The sequence below is a fragment of the Myotis daubentonii genome, chromosome 1 (assembly GCF_963259705.1).
Source record: "Myotis daubentonii chromosome 1, mMyoDau2.1, whole genome shotgun sequence".
Lineage (NCBI taxonomy): Eukaryota > Metazoa > Chordata > Mammalia > Chiroptera > Vespertilionidae > Myotis > Myotis daubentonii.
The window spans coordinates 205,765,096-205,780,401 of NC_081840.1; the positions used below are offsets into that span (position 1 = coordinate 205,765,096).

General features: G+C 40.5%; 1 protein-coding gene across 12 annotated transcripts in view; it reads left to right on the top strand.

Annotated features, from left to right (window-relative positions):
* YIPF7 (Yip1 domain family member 7) overlaps positions 1-11,155 on the top strand; it is a 29,310-nt gene extending 18,155 nt beyond the window's left edge. For 8 of the 12 annotated variants that reach the window (XM_059672185.1, XM_059672157.1, XM_059672168.1 and 5 more), the window contains 3 exons: positions 1,939-2,167; positions 8,747-8,928; positions 10,674-11,155. In XM_059672185.1, coding sequence (XP_059528168.1) covers positions 1,939-2,167; positions 8,747-8,928; positions 10,674-10,836 — 574 coding nt within the window. In that variant the 3' untranslated portion in view covers positions 10,837-11,155. The remainder of the gene's footprint in view (positions 1-1,938; positions 2,168-8,746; positions 8,929-10,673) is intronic. The other 4 variants (XM_059672211.1, XM_059672202.1, XM_059672134.1 and 1 more) reach the window with 3 other exon arrangements.
* The last annotated feature ends 4,151 nt before the right edge of the window (positions 11,156-15,306 follow it).

Below are 15,306 nucleotides of genomic sequence, written 5' to 3' on the forward strand. Positions count from 1 at the left end.
ATGATTTTAATTCATTCACACCAGACAACTATTGTTGTGTTGGCTTTTTGAAATTTTTTATTTGACAATTTAAGGGAAAAGAGGTCAGTGCTCTGACAAAATAATCAGGTATTGCATATTTTAAAAATTATTGCGGCACACTGGTTGAAAACCACTATTCTAACCTCATTTTAAGCTTGGAAAACTGCTTATATTCTCCAGATTGTATGTTCATTAAGAAATAATAAATCCACTATGAAAATAAAAAGAATGCAACATGAATGTTATAATGTAGATTATTTGCCCACAGTTAATTTAACCAACCAGATTTTTTTTATTTTCAAGCTCGGGATAGTAGTCATCAATCTGAATGTGAAATGAGTGAGAGATATGCTTTCCATCCTAGTTCATACCAACTGCTGCCTGACTGTCTGAAAAATGTCGAGGTCCCTGTTAAAGCAAGGCCCCTTTGGGTCATGGCCATTATTAAAGCCCACCTGACCTTCTCTGTATAGAAATGTCAGCTTTGCAAGGTGTTCAGGTGGTATGAGCCACTGCAAAAGTTGAACTATGTATACTCTGTACTCTGTGTCTTTGGTCAAAGAGAGTTACTAAATTCTAGGAAGGGAAGTTGAATGCCACATGCAAATGATTTAGGGAGATGATCCTTCACATGGGAGACTTGGGCTCAATTAAAAAAAATACAACCATTATCATATTGAATGCCATTGACTTGATAAAAAGTATGGATTCTGTGGTTGGTTGTTTATTTTTGTGGGATGGGTTGTACCCTTATACCAACCACTTCCTACCTGTCCCACAGCCTCTGGCAACCACTTTTCTACTCTGTTTCTATAAGTTTGACTATTTTTTAAAATAAATTTTAGATTCAACATATAATTGATATCATGCAGTATTTGTCTTTCTTGACTTGTTTCGCCTCACATAATGCCGTCAGGTTCTATCCATGTTATTGCAAATGGCAGGATATTTTATTCCACCACTCATAAAAGGGAACAGTTAACTTGTCTCAAGAGTTTAATCTCGCCCTAGCTGGTTTGGCTCAGTGGCTAGAACGTCGGCCTGCAGACAGAAGAGTCCCAGATTCGATTCCCGTCAAGGGCACATGCCCAGGTTGCGAGCTCCATCCCCAGTAGGGGGTGTGCAGGAGGCAGCCGATCAATGATTCTCTCTCATCACTGATGTTTCTATCTCTCTCTCCTCCTTCTCCCTTCCTCTCTGAAGTCAATAAAAACACATTTTAAAAAAGAATTTAATCTCTACACAGACTCAACTTCACAGAGCATTTAGCGTGTAAAAATATGCGTGCACATCATGATTCCATTTACTTGCCAAAAAGGCTACCCCTTTCTTCTCTGTGACATTTCAGGCAGGCAGCATTCTCCTCTCAGAGGAAGTCCCAGACCTGGGACAAATATCTCTAGTTTAGATAGTTCTTCTGGGGAAAAATTATACTACGTTTGATATTTCCAAAGTGTTAGCAATGGAAATTGTAAGGAGAGGATATGTCTAAATGGGCAATAGGATGGGACTCTGGGTCTACCGTTACATTTTAGTTTTTACTGTAGAATGTTCATTTCTCAATTTTCATCTAGATTTTAAGCTTGTATTGCTACATAAGTCAGGGATACTTTTTCTTATGGAAGAAAATTGTCTACAATATTTCTCTTAGCTCATTGCTTGAAAATAAAAATATAATTTTATTTATTTATGCTTTAAATTTTTACTTGGAGTTTTAGATTACGAAGTTACAACAATCAGATTAAAATTCTAAGCAAGTGAATCAAACATAGTAACTTTAATAAAAGAATATTACTGATGTTTATTTTTCTAATATTTGATGTTTATATTTGATGTTCTATATTCCTAGGTTTATATTTCTAATATAAATACTTTTATATATTTATATTACCTCCCCCCGCCTTTTTTTTTTTTTGCAGAACTTGGAATTAATTTTGATCACATATGGCAAAAAACCTTGACAGTGTTAAACCCACTGAAGCCAGCAGATGGCAGCATTATGAATGAAACCGACCTGGCTGGGCCCATCCTGTTCTGTGTGGCGCTGGGAGCCACCCTGCTTCTGGTAAAGGACAGCAGCGTCAGATTTAAACGTGTGTCCTTTCCAATGCGAGTTTTGCAGAGTGCTTTGGAAACACAGAAGGCAGTATGTCACTTTATACAGGGAAAATTGTCTGTTTAATTTGTGGCTACATTTTTGGGGGGTGAGATAGAAACATGTTTCATAGAACTATAGTGACAAAATAGAAACTGCCATCATGCATTACAACCGATAAAAAAAGAAAAATAGAAATTTAAATAAAATTTTAAAGATAAAAATCACCAAATCAAATTTTTTTTATGAAGCAGCTAATCATTTATGTCTTTATTGTTATTAAGAAAAAAAAATGTCAATCTGGAATAGTTAGTTGAAGGAGCACATGAACTTTGGAAATATAAGGCTTAAATTTTATTTCTTGCTTTTTTGTGAAATTTGTATTGTGACACCAGACAAATCCTTTCTCTTTGTTCATCATTTTCTTGGTTGGGTTGTATCTCTACTGTATTTCTAGTATCCTATGAAGTCTGAGATGGGTCTTCCTTTCTGAAATCAATATTTTTATTTCAGAGAGGAAGGGAGAGGGAGAGAGAGATAGAAACATCAGTGATGAGAGAGAATCATTGATTGGCTGCCTCCTGCACGGCTCCTACAAGGATCAAGACTGCAACCCAGGCATGTGCCCTTGACTGGAATCACACCCAGGACCCTTCAGTCTGGAGGCTGATGCTCTATCCACTGAGCCAAACCGACTAGGGCAGCTTTGTGCTTTTTATGATGACATTTCCCCCCTGACTTTCACCATTTCCCTTGTGTATGTGCCTCTTTCATTCTTTATATCTGGGAGTAATAATATCAAAATAGGCCAAAAAAATTTTTAAGTCACATATTTCCACCTAAGTTAAGTTTAGATAGCATTCTAGCCTATCATTTGGAAAACATGTTTCCTTTTTTTAAAAAAGAAAAACTTAGAAAAGGTTTATTATTTTATACCAAAAAGAGAATGATAATACATTAAAAACAGAGGATGGCCCCAGGTGGGTGGCTCAGTTGGTTGGAGAGTCCTCCGGGTCAGGGTATGTGCAGGAGATAACCGATCGATGTTTCCCTCACATCAGTGTTTCCCTTTCTCTCTCTCAAGTCAATGATCATATGCTCAGGTGGGTATTAATAAAAAGCACAACACAGGATGAAAAACATGGTCAAGTTAGCCTGAAAAAAATATGGCTTTATTAAAGCATAAAGTGATAAACTTTGCAGGAGAAATAATACAGGAAATTAAAAATTCTAGGCCTTGTTCACTTTCCTTTCTTACAGCTACTTCCCATAATTGTTTTTCTGCACTGTAGTTACAGTTTTTAAAAGTAGCTGTAAAGTGTTATTTGCAATTAAATAAATTTTTACTTTTTATTTATTAACTACTTAATACCAGTATCAAAACACTGATAGAAGTCTAGTTTCTGCATAATAATGTGATCAATAATCATAGTTTATTTATCTAGTACAATAGTATTTAGTGATAGCATCTATTTATTCCTTTGAACTACAGCAAATACAAATACTCCATAAATCAAATACTATATCAACTGGAGTTTTAATTTAGTCTCTAACCTCCCTTCTGTCTCTGTCACAGTAATTTGATAATCTTAGATTAAATGCTGCTAAGTAAGACCGTGTCAATTAATCAAGTAGTCAGAAACAATCAATTTAATATATTAACTCATCTTTCTTTTTCAAGTAATATAACAGCTGTGTGTTGTTGTTTCTCTGTAGAAATGCTACCAGCACCATCTTTTAAAGGAAATTATTAATTCCATTAAGATCTTTTTAGGGTGTACAATGTTATTTGGAGTTATATGAGTATTCTCTCTTTTGTCTTAAATAGTTCAAAGCTATGTAGACAAAAATCAATTGGAAGTAAGAAAATTGAATCTACCCCGAACTTTTCCTCTAGGTGTGATCTTGAATCTTTTGTTTCCTGTTTCTTGAACTTTATTTTTTCATTTTGAGGACAAAACAAGATTTATTAAAAGTGGTACTTAAGTTCCATTCAGTTCTGAAATGTTGGGGAATATTTGAAAATGGATATTTTCTGAAACTTTTTAGGAGAACATTATCATTTCAATTTTAACATTAGAATGTGGTTACTTAGGAATTGATTCTGACACATGTAGAGCAATAAGGACAAAACAAAGTGGATCAGTGAAGTCAGATTTAACTCAGAATTCATTTGAAGCTAAGTTAACCTGACTCTGGATATATCCAATTAAAATGTAAAGGAGGAGCCTTTGCCTGGTAGCTCAGTTGGTTAGAATGGCATTGTTCTGATATGCCAAGGTTGTGGGTTTGATCCCTGGTCAGGGCACATACAAGAAGCAACCAATGAGTGCATAAATAAGTGGAACAACAAATTGGTATTTCTCTCTCTCTCTCTTAAGAAAAATCAATAAAGATGTAAAAGATGATTTTATGGGCTGCTATCTACACTAATAAAAGAGAAAAATGGTAATTGGCGTACGACGATACCCTTTTCATTGGTTAATCAGGGCTATATGCAAATTAACTGCCAACTATGATTGGCAGTTAACTGCCAACTAAGATTGGCAGTTAACTGCCAACAAGATGGCGGCTAATTTGCATATGTAGGCACAATGCAGGGAGGCGAAAGGGAAAGCAGGAAGAAGCCCCCTGCCACTGACAGTGATCAGAAACCCAGGGGGGAGCTAAGAACTGGGGGGCAGGGCAAAGGCAGCCCTGGGGCCGCCTTTGCCCTGCCCCCCAGCCATGATCGGAGAATCAGGCGCCTTTGCCGCCCTGGCCAGTGATAGCAGGAAGTAGGGGTGAGCCAGCGATGGGAGCTGGGCACGGTCGAAGCTGGCAACCCAGGAGCTAGGGGTCCCTTGCCTGGGCCTAAAGCGAAGCCCACGATCGCGGCGCCCCCCGCTGCCACTGCAGGTCCCCGCTGCCCGGGCCAGATGCCTAGGCCAGAGGCATTAGGCCTGGGCAGGGGTGGAGCCTGCAACCGCGGGGAGCTGGGGGTCCCCTGCCCAGGCCTGACACCTCTGCCAGAGGCCTCAGGCCTGGTCAAGGGGCCGATCCGGTGATTGGTGATCGGAGGGTGATGAGGGTCAACTCCTCTGGCTGAGGCATCAGGCCTGGGTGGGGGGCGGAGCCGGGGATTGGGGGGATATGATGGTCCCCTTGCCCAGGCCTGAAGCCTGGGTCAGAGGCATCAGGCTTGGGCGGGGGGTGGAGCAAGCGATCAGAGGGAGATGGGGGTCCCCTGCCCAGGCATGATTCCTGGGCCAGAGGCCTCAGGCCTGGGCGGGGGCCAGAGCCAGTGATTGGGGGGAGATGGGGGTCCCCTGTCCAAGCCTGACACCTCTGGCAGAGGCTTGAGGCCTGGGGAAGGGGCCGATCAGGTGATCAGAGGGTGATGGGGGTCTATGCCTCTGGCCGAGGCATCAGGCCTGGGCTGGGGGCAGAACCAGTGATGGGGGGAAATGAGGGTCCCCTGCCCAGGCCTGACGCCTCTGTCAGAGGCGTCAGGCCTGGGCAAGGGGCCGATCCTGCGATTGGAGGATGATGGGGGTCAACGCCTGAGGGCTCCCAGTATGTGAGAGGGGGCAGGCTGGGCTGAGGGACACTCCCCCCCCACACACACCCAGTGCACGAATTTCGTGCACCGGGCCCCTAGTATGTATATATATATATATATATATATATATATATATATATATATATATATACCAGAAAAGGCAAAAGTAAATCCAGAACCAATATCCAAATCTATTCATTGTCCCTGGAGGTATAAGATTCACAGTCACATACTCATCATTTTTCTGATTTATGTTGATATAAGGCACAATACCTTTTAGTGGACTTTCTTCATGCTGAAGGAGGCAAACTATAAAGAACAGCTTCAAACACAACACAAATTTAGTTTTACTTGTTATTTCTCTCAAAACTGTTTTCACCCCCAACACAATAAACATGAGTGATTTAAAGCTATGGGTTTTTGTTTTTTTTTGATAGATCTAAGAGTGTGATCTGAAAAAGAATATGCATGGTCAATATAAAAGTACTAGAGGCCTGGTGCACAAAATTTGCCCGGCCTGTACATTCTTGCAATCCCAGACCCCTCAGGGGATATCCCTGGGATTGGGCCTAAACTGGCAGTTGGACATCCCTCTCACAATCCAAGACCGCTCCTAATTGCTCGCCTGACTGCTCACTCCTAACTGCTGGCCCCTAATCACTCTGCCTGCCTGATTGCCCCTAACTGCTTGCCTGTCTGCCTGCCTGATTGCCCCTAACTGCTCACCTGCCTGCCTGATCGCCCCTAATCGCTCACCTGCCTGCCTGCCTGCCTGCTCAGTGTGTTTCATACCAATCCGTCGTTCTGCCATTCAGTCGATTTGCATATTACCCTTTTATTATATAGGTTAATCACATGAATAAGTATTTCAAATACAGATTTAGTATGAAGATGGTAGTGCAGGAAGGATCCTGAAAATTTTGAGGTTAAAAAGAAATGGAACTCCTTTTCTTTTCTTTTTTTAAATTATAAATACTTCATGAGTATGACATTATAATTTGGCCTCTGTATACACTACAAAGTGAACTCCCCCTAAAGGTTGGTTACTATCGATCAACATACAATTAACACCCTTTACCCCTTTAGTCCACTCCTAACCCTCTTCTTCTCTGCTCTCTGGTAACAAAGGATCTGGGATCTGTTCTCTGTAGGTAATTAAAAAAATAGAAAGAAAGAAAAAGAAAAAAAGGAACATTTATTTTCCATTTCAACCATAAGCCCTTGTTACAATTCAAAACAAATTAAAAAATGGCAGTGGCCCCTGCCAAATGGAATTGTACTTTAAATTGAATAAAATAACAAGAGAGCAAGATGAAAAGAAATGTCAATAACTTGATATAGAAAGGAACAATTTTGCTACCAAATTAGTTTAATTTATCATTTATTTTCCCCACCCTAATCACAAAACTTCTTGGGCCCAGGAAATTCAGACTATGTGTCCTTTGGGTATAGAGAAGTTGCTTTTCACCATTACAGCTATCATTACCTCTATCATTACCTCAGAATTATCACATTCAGTTAAAATATTAAATAAAATGTTTCTCTACTACTTAAAAGTGATTTGAAAGCGTCACTATTTTCCAAGTTGAGCAAACCCACCCAGTGGTGCAGTGCATAAGTGATGTGTGTGTTTTTTAGCATGCCCAGTAGCATCCATAACATTATTTCACAAAATAATACAAAAGAATTCCAAAAGAATACAAAAGATATTCAATGAGAACTTACTCTGGCTAATGCAAGAGAGAATTCTGCCAGTGTAGCCCAGGGACATTTTTGTGAAAGAGCTTAGTGACCAGCCTCCATAACTACAGAAGAAGAAGAGTTGAAAATAGCTGGGAAGTTTTGATCATTAAAATGGTCATAACATTCTCCAATATCCTTCATTAATAAATGTTCCTTTGTTCTGTAAGACAAAAGGACTTCACAAATAACAGCTATGGAGAAGAAAAAAAAAAAGACAGCTGAAAAACTTCTGAATCAACTTACCAGACCTTTGTTGTTTTTTAATAATTCCCATGAGAACCAAAGTCAATTGATCCAACCTTTATCTCGAATTTCTAGTCAGTTTAATGTAAATGTAAAAACTAAAATCATTCTCGACTGGAGCAATGGCATCCTCAGGTAGCCAACATTAAAATACCCTCTGTTCAATTAACAGTAGATTGTACTTACCCCAGATGAGTTTAATGGAGATAGACCCTAGTGCTTTGTGAGTGGCAGCTATTTTTATAAGTCCTCAGAAGCTCAGTGGTATATCCTGAACACCATTGAATTCCCTTAACAATACCTCTTTTATGATTCATTACCAGGTAGTTTATACAAATCAACTTTTCATCAAGTATGTTCAGTTAAACTGGCACTAGGCATTATGAAAACAAAACTTTCTGTGGTAAGTTTGGCATATACTGGGTAATAAAAGGTTAAATAAGTTCCATTATTAAAGCTCCTGTAGTTAAGGACCTAAATTTTAGAGCCAGACTACCTGGGATCAAAGTCAACTTCAACCAACTAGCATTATTTTATTTTGGGGAGTTACTTAAACTTTCCGCCCCTCAATTTCCTGTGTAAAATTGATAAAATAATGCTACCTATCTCATAGGGTGGTTGTGTAGATTAAGTTATAGAAATGCTTAGAATAGGCCCTAACATAGCAAATCCTATGGGTCTTTGCTTATATTACTAATATACCTTGTAAATAACCAAGACTAAATCGGAATTTTTTTCATTAATTGATACATTATTTATTTAACAAATATGGGGAGAAAATATATTCTTATGCTTTAATAGGCAATCTGTGATAAAAAAAATAAAATAAAAATAAAAAACCTAAAAATATTTCACCTTCTTCTGTAGCATGCTTGTGCCATCCCAAGTATAGTCAGGGGTGTTTGTTTTCAGGATCTGAATTCATAATACAGTCAGTGTTTTACCCAGAACTCCCAGTCTTCTGATAATTGTAAGCACTGCAAAGATATGCAACAGCACTGAGCTGATTGATTCTAAAATGCTCTCTGATTTGTTGACACCCTGATTTTTCTCTGGATGCTTTCTGTGTATTCATTCAAACTGTTTTCTTCTCCCTGTTTCAGGCGGGAAAAGTTCAGTTTGGTTACATATATGGCATGAGTGGCATCGGCTGCCTGGGGATTTACGCCTTACTAAACTTGATGAGCTCTTCCGGGGTGTCCTATGGCTGCGTGGCCAGTGTGTTGGGTTACTGCCTGCTCCCCATGGTCATCCTGTCCGGCAGCGCCGTCTTCTTTTCACTGCAGTAAGTGTCCTCGTTCACTGATAGACCCCACGTGCGCAGTCACTGCGAAGGCGTGCCACACCAGTGCAACGCTGACCTCTTCCCAGGCATTTTGGTAGTGGAGTTGGGGACTCGATGACTATTAAAAGCTACAGGCACGCCCAGCCATGCTGGCTCAGATGTTGAGTGTTGACCCATGAACCAGGAGGTCATGGTTCCATTCCCCATCAGGGCACATGCTCCAGTTGCAGGCTTGATCCCCAGTGTGGGGCATGCAGGAGGCAGCTGACCAATGATTCTCTCTCATTATTGATGTTTGTATCTTTCCCTCTCCTTTCCTTTCTGAAATCAATAAAAATATATTTTTTAAAAAGCTACAGGCAGATTCAGGGAAGTAGGTCAGTTTTGGCTAAGGTGCTGTTTCTATAGCAGTGATTTAAAAAATAGATTACACCAAGTAATCTTTAAAACTGGCACTTTGTGAGTTGCCACATTCTTCAGTATGAGCTATTGTCATGGGTAATGGAAGATCTTTAAAAACTCACTTGTTTGATTGTGGAAGAGTAAGTGCCTGGTGAACCGCTGACAAATCGCCTCAGCTCCCAGGCACTCTGTCTTCTAGGTGGGAGGCAACTGTTCTCTCTCAGCTGGGCTCTGTGTGGTGCGGAATTCCCAGAAACCCTGATGAGGATATTAATGCTAGAGAGTTTTATGGCTTATGTGCTCAGTCAAGAATTTTTTTTCTTTATTACTTCCTGAGCAGTTAGTATTTGCAATTCAAAACCATTAGTAAGAATGCAGTAGCTAAGTTTCTGTCAGGCACTCTCCCGGGACAGCTGCATGTCACAACTACTTTGATTGGGGAGACCAAGTAATTACACCATCCTTTGTCACTTGGTTTGCTCTAAGCCCAAGTAGAAATAAACATTTGCCATCAGTGCTCATGATTCCACATTGTAATGAGACATAATTTGTATTTTTTTCTTGGAGGATCCACATTTTAGGTTATTAGCCCTACATTGGATAGGATATTATATAAAGAACTTACCAATACCAAAGATAGACATTTTAGAAAAGCATTTAATCTTTTTATTTAGATATAATCTAGATATATAAAAAGCTAAGTGACTGTCCGACTGTCTGACCAGCCAGTACCTATGATGTGCACTGATCACCAGGGGGCAGACGCTCAACGCAGGAGCCACCAAGTTGTGGTGACTTGGCAGCGGTGGTTCTCCGGCAATGCACCTTGAAACCAGAGAGGAGGGAGCCTGATTCCTCGTGGGGCTGTGCAATTCCACCTTTGGCTGTAGGTTATGTTGTTCCTGGGGCACTGTCGGTCCTGAATCTGGTTTACTACACACTTGCGTTTGCATTCCACACCCTGTTCGACAGCAACTTTGCAGAGTCCCCTCTCGCACTCCGGGCAGGACCCCTCGGGGGATGTTGGAGAACCAGTTTCAGCCCGATCCCCACAGGCCAGTCCGAGTGACCCCACCTGCCAGAGGGACCCTGCTGCTCACCCAGCCCTTGGAGCTGTGGTGGCAGAGGAGGTTGGCTCCAGGGCATGCCCGGACCGTCTTGCCCAGTCCCGTCCAGTCCCGCCCCGCTGGCCAAGGCCTTTAAGTTCATATGGTTCCTCACCCTCATTTTACAAATGAGAAAGTAGTTATAAATATTGCATCAAAGACATTTCAAAGGCAGCTCTGATTCAGTAACCTCTTTCTTCTGATGTAAGGTAACCATCTCTTTTGTCTTTGCTACAGGGGCACGATCGGTACTGTGTTGGCACTGGTCATCATTGTCTGGTGTAGTCTCTCAGCTTCCAAAATCTTCATTTCCGCCTTGGACATGGAAGGACAACAGCTTCTCGTTGCCTACCCGTGTGCCTTACTTTATGGACTTTTTGCCCTCTTAACAGTTTTCTGAAGAGTATTTGAGATGGCATTACAAGATTCTGTTTATTTGCTGTTCAGATTATTCTGGAAATGTATTAGCTTTCAAATTTGGTAATATGTTTTATTGCTATTAAGAGACTAATAAGCAGAAAAACAAAAAAGCACTTATGGATGATGCTCTAATAGCATGCTTGGTTTGAATGATTTTCTGTGTCTCAGCTTGATGCATTAAAACACTTAAACATACTTTAAAATAAAAGGGATAAAGTTGTTGTACTGATGGACCTTGCTTTTCTCAATAGATGCATTTCTGAGAAATTGTAAGTAAATAAAATCACATGCTGACTGGATAGTTAGCCTTCTGAGATTATTTCATCAGGGCTCAAGTTGTGTGCCTATGGTTAGAGTAACATTGTCCAGCCCCTTTGGAGAATTGTAAGGGTGGGTTATGTAGGGTTTCATTTACCTGAGGTTCAAATAACTCCAGTCTTTCAATTCAGTTACTTTAGCAACTTCTTTGGTCTCATCTGGACAATGCATTAACTCACCATATTTTCAAACCCTCACTTCCTTCTTACTTGGTTTAGATGCCATGGTTCATTGCTATAATTTCCCTCCTGCGTATATCCTCAGTAACCTTTCTGTTTGCTCCCTACAGGAAGTTCTACTTGTTTCACTTTAATTATATCACTGTATCTTAAATGGCTCCTCAGTATGTTCTTTTGTTATTTTTTAATTTTTTTATTAACTGATTTTAGAGAGAAGACAAGAAAGAGAGAGAGAAAGATCGATTTGTTGTTCCACTTATTTATGTATTCATTGGTTGCTTCTTGTATGTGCCCTGACCAGGGATTGAACCCACAACCTTGGCATATTGGGATGACACTCTAGCCAGCTGAGCTACCCAGCCAGGGCTTTGGTACTACCTTTTGACTCATACTACATTACCCTACTAAAATTGCTTTCACACTTCCTAAGATGATTATGTTACACAATTTCTTCACTCCTCGAATCTCTAAAGTTTCTCATTTCTCGCTGTTAGTTGATGAAACCTCTTTTTATTTCAGTGAAAGCTAGAAACATCCAGAATAAAATGCTTCATAGTCCCATCACCAGATCTACCAATCTGCATGCATCTTTATCACACACACACACACACACACACACACACACACACACACACACACACACACACTTTGCATTCCTTCTTGTCCATCTCTTCTCTCCATAGCTAGCCCTGCCACTTGCATAGCCTTTACTTTCCTTTTGACCTATCAAAACTCATATCAGCATATAAACATGGTTCAATGTCTCCTATCTGAAAATAAAAATCCTTTGATTTAACATCATTCTCCAGTTATAGCCCATTTCTCTGTTGCAAAAAATATTGAAAGAGTTGTCTATTATCTCTACCTTCACTTTGTTACTATCCATTCCTTTTCTTCTATTCCAGTCCAGATTTCATCACTCTATTCACTAAGAACACCTTTGTCAAACCAACAACAACCTCCACAATGGTCTAAACCCAGTGGTCAATTCTTAGTCATCATTTTATTTGAACTCACAGGTATTTGATTACCTGTAATTTCCTTCAGCCCTGTGCTGTACTTACTTCTCCATAGACTTCTGGAGCATCACACGTTCTTGTTTTATTTTTTGTTTTTTCCCTACCTCACTGGTGGCTTCTTCTCAGTCTCTTTGGCTGGCCTTTCTTCTTCTCAGCATCAAATCTCTTCTTGATCTATAGTCACTTGCCAGATACACTCATTTCATTGCATAGCTTTAAAATCTAATGGCTCCCAAATTCCCATCTCCCATCTAACACTCTCTCCTAAGCTCTTAACATATGTGTAATATTCTCACACACAGCATATCTAAAACCAATAAGGGGGATAGATAGTAAATCAGTGGGGGAGGGGAAATAGGTAGTAAACAAAGTAAATAATAATAATTAAACAAGGCAATTACAGAACTATGAAAAGAATGCTAAAGTAGGGATGAGTAGAAAAGAAGGCAAAACATTAGTAAATGTTAGACTTCTGTAGTTTATAATCCATTAATGGATCCGTTAATGAAATAGTGAGGTTTTTTTTTAAGTTTTTGCTTTCTATTTGACTGAGATTGTCTTACTGACTCATTGTTTAAGGAAGATGAAGCAAGAATTTTGTTTATTGTAGTGATTCTCCATAATATCACCATATTTCTTAGAGATATATTTATATTATGGACTTAAAACTTTTACCTTTTAGAAAGTGGTTTTACTAAAAAAAAGTTATAGGTAAAATTTGCTCTAAATTGCCGAAACCGGTTTGGCTCAGTGGATAGAGCGTCAGCCTGCGGACTGAAAGGTCCCGGGTTCGATTCTGGTCAAGGGCATGTACCTCGGTTGCGGGCACATCCCCGGTGGGGGATGTGCAGGAGGCGGCTGTTCGATGTTTCTCTCTCATCAATGTTTCTGACTCTCTATCTCTCTCCCTTCCTCTCTGTAAAAAATCAATAAAATATATTTTTAAAAAAAATTTGCTCTAAATTCAGGATATAAATTGAGACTTTCTATGCAAAAAAGGTTTGACTTTTTTTACTTTAAAAATTATAGCATCTGTATAAAAAGCCACTAAACAAAATACCAAATATTTCCTAAGAGTAATAAGAATAAATTCTATTTAAAAGCTACTAATGGCAGAATTATGAATTATCTAAGAATTAATGTAAAAACAAATATAAATGATCTCTATGAGAAGAATTATAAAATATTAGGTCACTTTTTAATACTACAATATGTAAATAGCTATATTATATGCCAGGATGATAAAAATAGACTTTGTAAAAGAATATTCCCCCAAATAAATGTATGCCGGGGTCCAACCCCAGCGGGTCCAGGGGTCCCCAAAGGTGTGGACGGAGTCGGCGAAGAAGGAATGACACGGAGACAGTGTTCAGTTGATCAGCAGCCTAGCCAGGATCTCTAGCCCGGATCTCCAGAGAGGTTCTGCTTCGGATTTCCAGCGAGGTTCTGTAGCCATGTTCCCTCGCTAGGTTCTCCAGCCAGGTTCTGTCCAGGTTCTCCAGCCAGGTCCAGTCACCAGGTTCTAGTCAGGCTCTCCTGCCAATCTCCGCAGTCAGGTTCAGTCCAGGATCCCCTGCCATGCTCTCTCGCCAGGCTCCGCCTCCAGGCTCTGAGGCCAGTCCCTGTCCAGGATCCTCCGGCATGCTCTCTCCAGCGAAGTTCTTCTGTCTCTAGAGAACGTTCTGTGTAGGTTCTGTGCCTAGGCTCTGTCTCTCTTGGTCCTGTCTTCCAAGCCCTGTGTCCTTAGTTCTGTGTTCTGAGTTCTGTCTAGGATCTGTCTTCTGAATTCTGTCTCCTGAGTTCTGAGTGTTTCTGTCTTGTTACAACTGTATTTATACCAGTTGATTCAATCCTATCAATCTCTATTACAAAGGTTAGGGCGTTTCTTATCTCCATTCCAGGGAGAAAAGATTATGTAGTTTTAGCATGATTGTTCGTAGTTAAAGGGATTAATTACCCGCCTGGCACTTAGTTGAGGGGTTTTATTCCCTCCCTAACTTCAGGGGAAAATCCCTACCTGGGGATTCAACCTTTCTCGGAGAGGTGACTTTGGTTAAAACACAGCGCCAAGAAGGTGAGCAAACATATTAAGAACCGTATGCCATATATGCCAGGTCCCTTGAAACAGCAAGGATGGACCGGCTCCCGGCAAATTCCCCCTTTTTTATTTTTTAAAAGCAAGAATTAAAAAGAAAAACCTGAAACGCTCTCTTGTATCCATTTTAAGAGTAGGATTGGCGCTTTCTGCTATTACCTGAGTCCTGATCTATCACCCCAGGGAGAGCTTGCTAATCCTGCACTTTCCCGGGGTGGAAAGGCTGCAGTGGGGTTAAGGATAAGGCTCCTTGGGCCTACCTTCTCCCATGCCTCTACATTTACCTTTCCGGCACCTTTCCTTCCTCAGAAAAGCATGGACGTATTTCTTGTATAAAATGTTCTGTCTGACTGGGAGTAACCTTAATTCCTCTGCTAACAAGCATATATGTTAAAAGATCAATACGGAGTCTTTTTTCTTTAGACTCAGTATGGCACATCTTCTTAATCTAAAGATCAATACAGAGTCTTCTTTCTTTGGACTCAGTATGGCACATCTTCTCAATCTAAGAATCAATACAGAGTCTTCTTTCTTTGGACTCAGTATGGCACATCTTCTCAATCTAAGTTCTGTACTATCCACCTTCTTACCCTACTTATCCTCTATAGGGGGGTCTGTAGCACCCTGGTGGAGTCCTATCCGTCCCGAGTGTGGGGTTCTCAATGGGGGGGGCTTACCTAAGGGAATCCTGTTCCAGGGGTTCCCAAAGGTGTGGACGGAGTCGGCGAAGACTATCCACCCTCTTCCTACGGTGGAGTCTGATCCGTCCCGAGTGTGGGGGTTCTCAATGGGGGAGGGGGGCTTACCTAGGGGAATCCTGTTCCAGGGGTTCCCAAAGG